Source organism: Pinus tabuliformis, chromosome X (genome assembly GCF_031772625.1).
Source record: "Pinus tabuliformis cultivar Carrire ecotype Pingquan chromosome X, CPIR1, whole genome shotgun sequence".
NCBI lineage: Eukaryota > Viridiplantae > Streptophyta > Pinopsida > Pinales > Pinaceae > Pinus > Pinus tabuliformis.
Genome location: NC_142308.1, coordinates 1,145,709,726 through 1,145,721,748, shown reverse-complemented (window position 1 = coordinate 1,145,721,748; position 12,023 = coordinate 1,145,709,726). Strand labels below are relative to the sequence as shown.

At 38.2% G+C, this 12,023-nt stretch overlaps 1 protein-coding gene across 1 annotated transcript in view; it reads right to left on the bottom strand.

The window, feature by feature from the left end:
- Positions 1 to 6,387, bottom strand: part of LOC149143929 (uncharacterized) — a 221,145-nt gene extending 214,758 nt beyond the window's left edge. The window contains exons 1-3 of the mRNA XM_089451980.1: positions 6,286 to 6,387; positions 1,051 to 1,218; positions 744 to 909 (exon numbers count right to left, since the gene is read on the bottom strand). Of these exons, the coding sequence (XP_089308106.1) occupies positions 744 to 909; positions 1,051 to 1,218; positions 6,286 to 6,387 (436 nt within the window). The remainder of the gene's footprint in view (positions 1 to 743; positions 910 to 1,050; positions 1,219 to 6,285) is intronic.
- Positions 6,388 to 12,023: the final 5,636 nt, after the last annotated feature.

Here is a 12,023-nt window from a genome sequence, read left to right as displayed (position 1 = left end):
TTTGTGGAGTCACATCAGATACCAAATTTACATTTGGGGAGTTACATCACACATACCAAACGTACATTTGGGGAGCTACATCATACCAAACGTACACTTCCCATCTCATAAATATGACTATTTAATAAAAACCATTTTTTAAGTATTGCAATAATCATAACCCAGATTTATCTCTTCTGTATTTATTATCTGCATGAATTTCCGATATTTTATCAGAGCCACAGAGGAAAGAACCCAGGAAGCACAGTGAAGGAATCTGAGGGACTGTGATACGCAAATCAAAGCAAAGAAATCAGAGCAAAACTGGAAGTAAGGCAGGCCAACATACAAAGTAATTTCTTTAGGAGAACATATTATAAATGCATAGTTAATGTCTCCAGCCTAAACCACCAAGGAAATCTTTATAAAGGCCAAAAACCAAGATTATCAGGGGAATGGCATGGAAATTCCCATTTTGTAAAATATGTTCTGTATTATTAAAAAAACATCCACTGCTCCCACATCACAAAGCACAATTTATAATTTCAATTCTATTGTGAAACCACTAGTGTCACATATTGTTGGCCAAAATATGAATACAGAATATTAACTGTTAATAAATGCATTTGCAAATTGATTACTGTTTTATGTAAAATTATAACATCGTACCTTTATGATCAATTAACACATGATCAATCTACAAAGCTAAATCTTTTGACATTATAGTTATTGTAAATATTCAGAAAAAAATACAGTGTGTATACCTGGATGTATAATCAAAATTGGTTTTCTGGCATCATCTTGAAAAGTTGACCAGCCAATGTTCTTAACAACAGAACACGAGCTCAGATGCTTTTTAATCACTACGAGATACAGACACCTCTTGGCATGATAGCGATGATTCAAAAAATCTTTTTCATGAAAACAAGCCTGCATAATGTCACATAAAAAAATATGTCAAGCCAATTTGATTGCAGCAAAGTGCCCTGAAACATTTATGTGACTTCTGATTGAAACAAAAGTGCCTGGTAAGGATTGTAAAGCATGGAAAATCATAAAGAAAACACTCACCTTGGGTATTCGCACAGCAAGGTCGATATTTAAGAATGGTTTTGCTGCAGCCTTAAGTGGATAACTGCCTATAATTTCTACAGAATCCGGCTTCCTGAATTTGAAATCAAGTTTATCACCAGGAGCCCCTATATCTTTAATAAAAGCAGCTGCTGCTGTTGGCTTCACCTGAAATAATCAGATCATATCCAATTAGAATGCACCTATATTGCTCAATCACAACTTGAACTTCAAAAATTATCTTTTTTAAAGGCTTTCAAAGCATCTGAAGATAGAATGATGAATATATACGTAATCAGAGAATGCTTGAGAAAAATATATTCCGCTTCTCATTAATTCAAAATTTGAGTAATTTAGTCAATCTTGGCATTGAGCATTTAAAAAATTAGTCAGAATTAGGAAATTTTTAGACTGGAAATTATTTTTTGAGCAAACGCTTTAATATGAAGTTTGAACTGAATTTATGTTGAGCAAAATACATCTGTATGTCCAAAAACGCACAAATGCATATCATTTTTTAACTCGATATTTTGGCCTTATCCATAAGGTGGGTTCATTCACTCACATGATTGTTTTCAAAAATCAACACTGTATAGGAAGTTTTGACCAAAAAAAGGTCATTGAAGGCAATAAAATACTGGCCCTTGGTAAAGCAAGAGATATCAACGGCTTACAAGTGGAGCACCTAAAATGGGGGCAGGATTATCTCAACCATTATCTAGAAGCATCAATGAACCAAATGACTCTGCAAGGATTCGAAAGATTTGGCAAAAGGCCTCGTTCAACAAAAGAATAATCCAAGAATCTATACAGCCATAATAATGAGCCCAATCTTGCCAAATTGACTATGGGGAAACATGGGAGAAAAAAATCAGTAAATGGGTGGCAGCGTTACAGAAGCACGCAAAAGGACAGGCAAGGTTCAAGCCAAAACATTCTACCATCAACCACTGCCTTACCCTAAAGCATACAATTGAAACAATGTGGGACACCAAGGAAGGCTTTGTAGACTTCGAAAAAGCCTTCAACACAGTCCCTAGAGAGAAATGATGGGAGCAGCTCATAGGATTAGGAATTCCAAAGGAGTGGAGGGCTGCAGTGCAAAGGAGGTAAGAACATGTCAATGCTAAGATAAGAGGCCAGGCAGGTGTATCAAAGAATTTCAACAGTGATGTCAACGTCAATCAAGGATGTTTCCTATTACAAACACTATTGGGGCATTCCTTAGTTATCCTATGTGGGAATAAAACAAACCCAATAAATCAAATATTAAATATGAGACCAAAATATAGAATGTTCAGTGGTTGATCCCCATGGCTCCATGCAAGCAAATCCCCGCCCATACATTCAGGGTGTAGAATAATGGCAGATTTCCTTGAACAAGGTTATAGCGATGGAGTGGATACAAATGGGTTCATGATTCTTTGTGCATGTGGCATACCATTTTGTGTTCTTTGTTCACCTTTTTGGCATGAAATGGTACATCCCATCAACAATGGCCCTAAAGGATATAGCAGCCCTAAGTGTGAAAAAGCCAAAACCATGGGACTTGGCAAGAAAAGAGGGAAAACCCATAGTGCTTTGATTAAGATCATCACAGCTTACACTTACTTGGGAGTCATGTTCAGTGAACCTCGCTTTGGGTTGCAACAAGCCCTTAAGCCTTGATTTAGTAAAGTGTATGGCTCCCTAGCCCTCATTGAGAGAATGTTTCTAGGGGCAACTTGAGAATATCTCGACTAAACTCTACCCCATGGAGGCAATTATTAGACCCACAGTTCTCTATGGCTCTGAGATATATGGACTGTGTTGTTTGCAAACAAACTAGACTAGGATAGAGAGAGTACAGACCTTGCCTTTCAAGTGCATCATCAAATGTAAGTGGATATTTCAACCACCCATCATCCAAGCAGAGTTTGGTGTCCACCCCTTCCACCTTGAGGTTATTTTCGGATTGGTTTCTTTCCGAATTTCTCAAAGACTACGCCACCAAGAGAGAAAGGTATTATACCTCGCACTCTGCTCCTCAGAGGCTCGCACTTCAAATCCTCCCTTAGGTTGGGCATGAGGTTGGTTCTCATAGACATCTCGATTTCTCCAATCAATTACTCCGTCTCCTAAGCACCTACCTTGTTCTCCCTTGATGCGCCAAGCCATCTCTTGCCACCTAAATAGGTACTGAACCAAGCCATCAAAGAACACATCTACAGATTGTACAATCAAGTCACCTAGACCTCACCTTTGACAAGTTTGGGCTCAAAGATGTCCTTCCACCTAGAGCACTTTTTTGGAGCTATGTGCTAGCATCATAGTTTGCCTCCCTTATACATGCAAGCATGGATGCATTTGCTCAAGATCCCGTTGGGACAGCTTCAAGTCAGCGTCCATCGACTCCGAACAGAGACAAGTCACCATATACCTTGATTTATAGGATCTGCCAAGTGTGCCACCTCCAGGATATGGAGACAGAGATGCACTTATTTTTCAATGTCCCTACACTATGAGATCAGAGGAAGTTATCATTGCCTTTACAGGGACTCAAGGGGCACCCTCTCTACTTTCTTTTAGTGTCGAGATCGGAGATGCTTAGCCCTCTTCATCACGAAATTCTTTTGCCACAGATCTCAACTCTTGTACGCAATACCTCGCCCTAAGATGACAAAAACAATCGCCTCATACTTCCCTATTGACTCGTCACATCAAAAAAACAAATGGCAGGCAACGTTCCAAAGTGCAACAATAACATAATGGTGAGACCCCGGATTTCTCCTCCCCCTCCCCCTCAAGGAAGCTAACTAACCTTATCAAGATTAGTTCATCGATATCAATTTGTACATCATGCCACACATTCGCAAAGTGTTAGAGAGATAATAGATCCAAACAGTCTCAGAGTAAGCTACCTTCCGCTTGCTAGACTATCTCCCAACCCCAGATAAGTAGCCAGAGATCTATTTAGATTTTCCTTCTTCTTACCTCAAATGTTAGGAGTATCCCTCTCTCCTACATGCCCCACACCCTGGATCATACAATCAAACCCCCTGATAGTTCCAAAGGACTCTGATAGCAAGCCAATGCCTTGTTCACCCCCTCACCCTCGGCCATTAGAGTCAGGAGTTGTTGACATCATCGGCCTCATTGGTTGGTCTCTCTCTCTCTCACTCTAGCTATCGTGATAGGTTCTTGAGTTGCCCAAACTCACTTGGTATTTTGTAACATTGTACCTTTGTCACGACTTTAGACATTTCTACATATGTTCTAATGTTACTCCTGTTGACCACTGGAGTGGCACCTTAGGATTATCTAAAGACTCCATGGCCAAGGATGTACCAAAGGTTGCTTGTACCATCAGAGATCATCATACTACCAGAGTTTTTCAACTCTACTTCTTCTTATCATTTTCTGTTGTACTCAAATTCCACAATCCCTGCGGGGACAATGTAAAAGTGATACTAGTATGAGGAGTCGAGTCATGTAACAGGCCTGGGTAGCCTGGGACCTTATCATCAAGTGAGTATTACTCTGGGAGGTTTTTTTCACTTGGTTAATTATCATCTCCTTGCAAGGACTTAATAATTAATTGAGTTTTTTCCTCCAAATATACCCCAAAGCCGGAGTACGGCTTGATGGTGAGGCCTTGGGTGAGTCCTAGTGTCTAGGGTCAATGTATATTACCATACTAGATCACACAAAAAAATTCGTGGAATTTGATTAAGTCTAGGGGGTCATTTTTTAATTTTTTTAATTTCTCACACGGCGAAAATTGGAATAAAATTTGTATCTGAAATGTAATAAATGATGTCTAGAGAAGTTGTATGGGGTATGAGTAATAAAAATTGCACCTCACCCTCAACTTTCTACTAAGACACAATTTGAGGGGTCAAAAATGTCTTCTAGACCCTCAAAACCCACTCTTCATAAGTTTAGTGGAAAATGTGGCAATAAATTAAGCCAGCAATTAAATAAATGGAGAAAAAAAAAATCCACATATGTCAAATGATGTGGAAATAAGGTGGAAAATCATGGAAGAGTTAAAGTGAAGTCTCAAGGTGATGCGGACTCCTAAAAACAAGGAAAAGAAATGTGCTCAAGGAAAATCGAATTTTTTGGAGGGGACCACGAATTTCCCAAGGAAAAATGCATTTATGAGAAGGGGAATTCGAAATTCCTTGATGAGTCAACTTTTTGGTGGGCTTTGACTTGGAGTTTCCCTGGAGATGAGTGGAGAGTGGTCTCCTACCACTCCACTCCAATGTTTTAAAACTCCGACTCCGACTTCGACTCCAACTCGGTATCGACTCGGCCGGCTCGATTTCAATGACTCGATCGTTGTAAAAAATATATTAAATATTTATTTTTTATAAAAACACATAATTTTAAAGATTTTCATTCATGTTTCCAAACACACAGCATTAGAATATAGATAGAAGACAACATATGATCAAAGTAGGCTCATGAATATATCCATTATATCAAAATGGCACCCAATGCACTATCCAATACATACACGATGATGATATAGAGATCAAAACAAAAACACATAACCAAGGAGGCTATAAATGGCCTCTACAACAAAAGTCTGTGACCAGTACTACTGGCTACTGCTAGAGTTGTCAACATCATCTGGCTCAGTGTTACTTGGGAGCGGGAGAGAAAGTGGGGAGCGAGAGCGAAAATGGAAGCGGGAGTGACATTTTCAAAAGCTCCTGGTTTGGGAGCGAATCCCAAAGGAGTTCGACAACCAATGTCACTAACATCAAGGTACATAGAGGGATTGGTGCTCTTGATTAAATACGAGTTCCATACCTTAAGACATGACAAAATTCAATGGAAACATTGCAATCCTCCAATCCTGAAATCCTGAAAAATTGATAAGTCTGCTGGATTTTGAATGAAATCTAAAATTCTACTTTCTCCATATGAAATCCAATGAGGCCGGAACCACTATCAAACATCCTGAATCATTTCATGGTAATGTTAAAAATTTAAGTAAAAGAATGAAAATGAAGATTAAGGAGAATGTCACTTTTACTTTAAGAATTTAACATTACCATGAAATTTGAATAGAATATCAATACTAGGAGAGGGGAATGGACCCCAAATAGCATTTAACTAATTTAGAAAACACCTTGGAGTCCAAACCAATCAGCAAACACTTCAAAATTTCATTAAAAAAATGACAAATCGTTGTTTTGATGGGGTTACGGGCCGCAGGTTATGACTCGGCCAAGTCAATACGAAAACGGCCGAGTCATAACCTGCAGCCCGTTCCCGAACCGTTTCCTCTCGCTGACTTGGCCTCCCGAACCGTTTCCTCCACCGAGTCACAATTCTGGGCATTGAAACGGATCAACTCGGCCGTTTCCATTTCGAATCGGCCGAATTTTAAAACTATGCTCCACTCCCATACACACTTGTCCCTCTACAACAATGAGTTAGCTCCTCCCATGGACTGTGTGGGCCTCTCTAGGGAATTTGAATTGCATGGTTGATCTTTGGGATTGTCATCATCACACTTGGCATTTGGTTCTTCATTGAGATCTCCACTCATTCTCCTATATAGATGAGCCTTGGGCTCTCACTTTGTATCTTCGCAACGAGCTATTGTGCTTGGGGAAGCTCTGCTTCTATGTACTTGTGTTCTTCATGTGAATAAAAGACTTTGGAGTTCATTCATGATTGTTATTCCATTGGAGCATTGCTTGGTTCATTGATGGATATCTCTACTTGTGCCTTTGATTTATATTTCATTTGCTCATACGCTTTTGTTGAATTGTAGATGTATAGCTATCTTACATTTGCAATTTGTTATTTGATATGCTCTAGGCTAAACAACTCTATCTATTTTCATACAAATTATAGAGTTATCTTGCTATTGTTTATTGATTTAATCCATTTGAGCTAATGTGTGTTGGAGATTTTGTAGAGGATCATTGTTAAATCAACTAGCAAGTGTGAATGGAAGTCTTCAAGAGACCAACCCACACTTGCCATTGTTTTCAAGGAGCTCTCATCGTTATTTGAATTTCATAGATTTAATCTTTTGGAAGTACTTTTTCTTGCAGGTTTCTCCTTTACATAGTTTATGCATAAGTCAAAATATTGAAAAACAATTTACATCATTTAATTTGTGCTTTCATTTCATTATCTAGCTATTCAAGAGTTTTTCATAAGCTAGACAAAACGATGGGGATCTTTTCCCATCACTTGATTTAGCCTTTGTACATTATTTTGTAGTATATTCACATGCTTCATGCTCTCTTTTCACACTAACTTTTGTCTTAATTTTGCAGCCCTAACATTCTTGTTTGTAGGTTCTCTCAAGCTTCACATCTCATCTCAAGGAGGTCGTGGGCATTAGGAGAGCTTGTGGAAGAAGGCTAGGTCGTACACCACTTTAGAGCTTGTATTCTCTAATTGTAGAACTTCTTCATCTCTTTTGAGGCTCCCATACTTGAAGGGATTTCCTTGTTATCTTGCATTGTATTCTCTCATCGATCCCTTGGGAAGCCCTCCAAGAGGCTCTAGCCTCATTGTAACACCATAATAATAAAAATTTATACTTTTTGTTGTGGGAGTGTGGGTTTTACCCATTGGCATCCCTATCTCTCCATTTTAGGGAGAGAATTTGTAGGTGGATTTGACCTGTTGGTTTTTATTTTTCCATTTTCTTTCACATCACATATGCATGTTCTAATTGGGAAATAACACAAATCGTATTTCTTTTTCCTCAAGTTTGCTACATGCTTTAAGCTTGCACCATTTATCATTGTGGCTACAAGTTTCAAGTTTACATTTCCATTTGCAAAACAATTTACTCTTACTTTGTGCAACCATCTCTATTATTTTTAGCAAACTTTGATACATTTAGCTTGGCACTTGTCTAAGTAATTCATGCTTTACTGTTATACCACATTCTCATTTTGAGAATATTAAGGCATTGTGTATTTGACAAGTTTATCTTTCAAAGCAACCACTTATTTTTATGTCAAGCTAATTTTCTCAAGTTTAAAGTTCCTTTTGCAAAGTTATTGTGAGCACAAATCTCAATTTTATTTTTCAAAGCATTGCAATTTACTTTACATGCAATTTAGTTGCTCATAAACTTCAAGCTTCATTTGCTATAACTTGTTATTGGTTCATCATTTATCTTTAGCAAGTCACAATTTTAATTGTTCTTGAAGCTTATGCATCTTATGTTTACTTGAGCAAATATGCAAGTGATCTTGTGGAACATTCTTATTTAAAGCAATTCCATTCTTTACATAGCACTAGCAAACTCACTTGCATAACCATAACATGGTTGCATTAAAATTTACCTCCAAGCATAAGCTTGGTTAATAGAAATCATAAGAAAAAATATTTCCAATTGGTACGAAGCAAGGTAAAGAGTGTGACCCTACAGTTATGGAAGTGGCTTGTCCCCTCGTAGGAACAAAGGCACATGCTGGCTCATAAGACTGAGGGGAAGGGTATCGTCAATGACATCATCGTTTTCTCAGCCCCTCTTTCTTACAGTCACACCAATTTTTACCCTTTGGTAAGAGTTCAAGAGGAGGATCTTTCATCTTGAATAGACATTTATAGTTTAAAAGTAACCAAGATAATTGCATCCAATCTAGTTTAGATGCATTTCATATTAACACATCTTATTATTTTACTTGCAAATAATCCATATACTTGTCATTTATGAGTATGTGTTGAATTGAGTATTTTGTTTTGACAAGTATCATCTCATTTATATTTTGCAAGTAGAATTCTAATTAGTTTCCTTGTGCAGGATATTCTTTCCTTGTATGCTTTGATTTACAAATCATCATATATCTTGAAAGCATTTTTTATCTTGCATTGATATTTTATTGTGCTAACATCTTTTGTTTCATTTTCAAGATTGTTTGTGCTTCCATTTGAAGCATTTTATTTATTTTGAGCAAGTATCTTTTATTTTAGAGCAATATTATGAAGGCACTAGTTTTACATATGCTTATTACTATCCCATGTGTTGATGGTTATTAAAATTGATTTTAGCTCATATTGCTTATATTATATTTGCTTGTGATCTCAAAAAGTAATCCATTTCATTCTAACATCTCCTAGAAACCTCACATCTTTTAACTTAGTTTTCCATTTAGGGACCACCCCCCATAGCTAGCCTAAGAGATAGCTTAAACAAAGAGAGTTCTAACATCTCCTAGAAACCTCACATCTTTTAACTTAGTTTTCCATTTAGGGACCACCCCCCATAGCTAGCCTAGGAGATAGCTTAAACGAAGAGAGTTGGGAATAGGTGACAGCCCCTTCTCTTAGTTGTGCCACCAACCACACCTTGTGGTGTTAAAGGCATTTCTCGCTAATTGGTAGGTGTCTATCAAGCAGCAAGACAGCAGCAGGTGGTGTGCTTGTTGTTGATTTTTGTGTAGCATCAGGAGGTATTCTCATATGGCTAAATGGTTTTCAAGTAGACCTAAAAGAATTATGAAAAAAGTAATATTTTAGGTGACAAGTCGGCCTAGGAAAGTCAAGTCAGCCCAGCCTGTGAAGGGGTGTGTCCCTTGGGTTATTTCACTTCATTTGACAAGTATAAATAGAGGGTGTGATGTCCCATTTTCTCCACTAAGCAAGAGGGATTTTCTTCTCTCTCTTCATCATTTCTCTTATCCCTCTTGGACAATTGCACGTGTGGCGCAGGAAGGTCGTTGGTTGTATGTGAAACAAGGCTAAAGATGGGCTAAAGGGGCTGACCTCAAAGGATAGTAGTGTGGCCAAGTTTGACTGGTATTTTGACTTGGATATCGGCACAGATTTCTAGATAAATATCTTATTTGTAAACCTTGCTAAAGAATAATTTTTCAAAAAGAAAAGTTGTTGGGCTTTACCCAAAGGTTGGGTTTCCCAAGGTAAAATTATTGTCTCTATTGTGCATGGTTATCTTTCTATAATCTTTATTATTTTTGTTGCATTCATTGTTGAGATTTTTTTAAGTGTAATTATTCAATGATAGCAGTGGCATAAAATATTCGTTGAAGGTCATTAGGAAACAATTATCAACAAAAAATTGTATCCACTACACTCTTGCATAGAAAATCCAACATGGTATCAGAGCTTTGTTGAAAGAGCAACCATTGAAGTAAGCCTAAGAGAGAGTAATCAACAGCCTAATTGGTTTTTAGATCTATTGTCAAAATGGTGCCAATTCTCAAAGTAGAAGACTGGTTTGATCGTGCTACTAATTTAAGATCTTGGAAGACCATGATACTTCTTATCTTGGAAGAAAATGACCTTCAGGGTCATGTGAAGAAAGTCATTGCAGAGCTAGAGGGCGTTGAGGAGAAAGACAAGCATAAGAAGAATGAAGACAAGGCTAAGAGAATATTGATAGATTCTATAAACGACCATTTGATTCCACATTTTGTTGAGTTGAAGATTGCCAAAGAAGTGTATGATGCTTTGGCAGGATAGTTCCAAAGTGACAATGCTAGCAGAAAACTAACCTTGAGGCATCAACTTCGTAGTGTCACAATGACTAGATCAGATTTTGTTGTCTCATATCTTATGAGAGTCTCCTAGTTGAGACATGAACTTCGAGCCATTAGAGATACCATTGATGATGCAGAGCTTGTTACAGTGACTCTCAATGGATTTCCTTCCTCATAGGATCCATTTGTTCAGGAAATTTGTGCACAAGAAAAATTGCCCAAGTTTGATAAGCTATGGATTGATTGTGTCCAATAGGAGGCCAGATTGTTGTCTAAGGATAAATTGCAAGGACCTCATGATGAAGAAACTCAAGCCCTTCCAGCTCATGCAAGGAAACGAAAAGGAAGGAGAAATTTTGGAAAGTTTGGTAAGGAAGAATATAGGTAGAAGACCATCTCCTGTTCAGGATCAGAAGAAGGATATGTCAAATATCAGGTGTTTAAATTGTCATGATTTTGGACATTATACCTAACAATGTCCTCAGATGCAAATAAAGGAAAAGCAACATGCATCAATAGTCGATGTTGTTGATGATGATGAAAATCAACTTCAAAAGAAGATTGCAAATGGACTTCAAAAAGAACACTTCTTTTGATATTCATTAATGATTCTTTTATGAAGGCCAAGGATGAGGTCTTTAGCAGGTTCCAAGAGTTCAAGGCTCAAATGGAGAACATGTCAGAGAAGAAGATCAAGGTTTTGAGGTCAGATAATGGAGGAGAGTATGCTTCCAAGAACTTCAATGATTTCTGCAAGGCAAGGATCAAGAGGGAGTTGACAATTCCCTACAAACCTCCGCAATTTCTTCCTCAATCAAGAGATATGTACTTCCAATCATATTTTTTTTCCTTTGATTTTTTGGTCAGCCTCTTGTTTGTTTATTTTGTATGATGTGGATATCAAAAAATGATTGCTTAGATATGATTTTTTCTGTTTTCCACGGGCTCGTGGATGGGGTTTGTGAAAAGGAACGGGTCCATTGCAGAGGCTACCAAGGTGATGATTCATGTAGCAGATGGCAGCATTGAGAAGTACCAAGCTAGGTTTGTGGCAAGAGGATTCTCCCAGTAAGAGGGAGTGGACTACAAGGAGGCTTTTGCTCCAGTCGCCAAATGGTCAAGTTCTTGTATGGCCTAAGGGCTTGAGCATAGACTTAGCAGGAGTGATTAGTGTTCGAGAGGGAGGATTGTATAGATTGTTAGGACATCCTAGATCGTGCCAGATGACCAGAAGAGCTTCCAGTTCAAAGGGGAAAGATAGTCAAGCAGAGTGGAAGGGGCAGCCTTCCAAGAGGATGTCATGGGTTGAGATTTTCAGACTAGATGCTTAGAGACGGGAGGTCTCTAGGAGCAGTTTTCCTTCTATAAGGGGACCATGCCAAATAGTTGGGTATGCTTTAGTGACAGAGGGAGCAATAATGACAGGAGGATTTGCTTCCATGACAAAGGGGGCATCCAAGATTGCCACTGGAGGGTCTACTTCAGTGTCAAAGGGAGCAC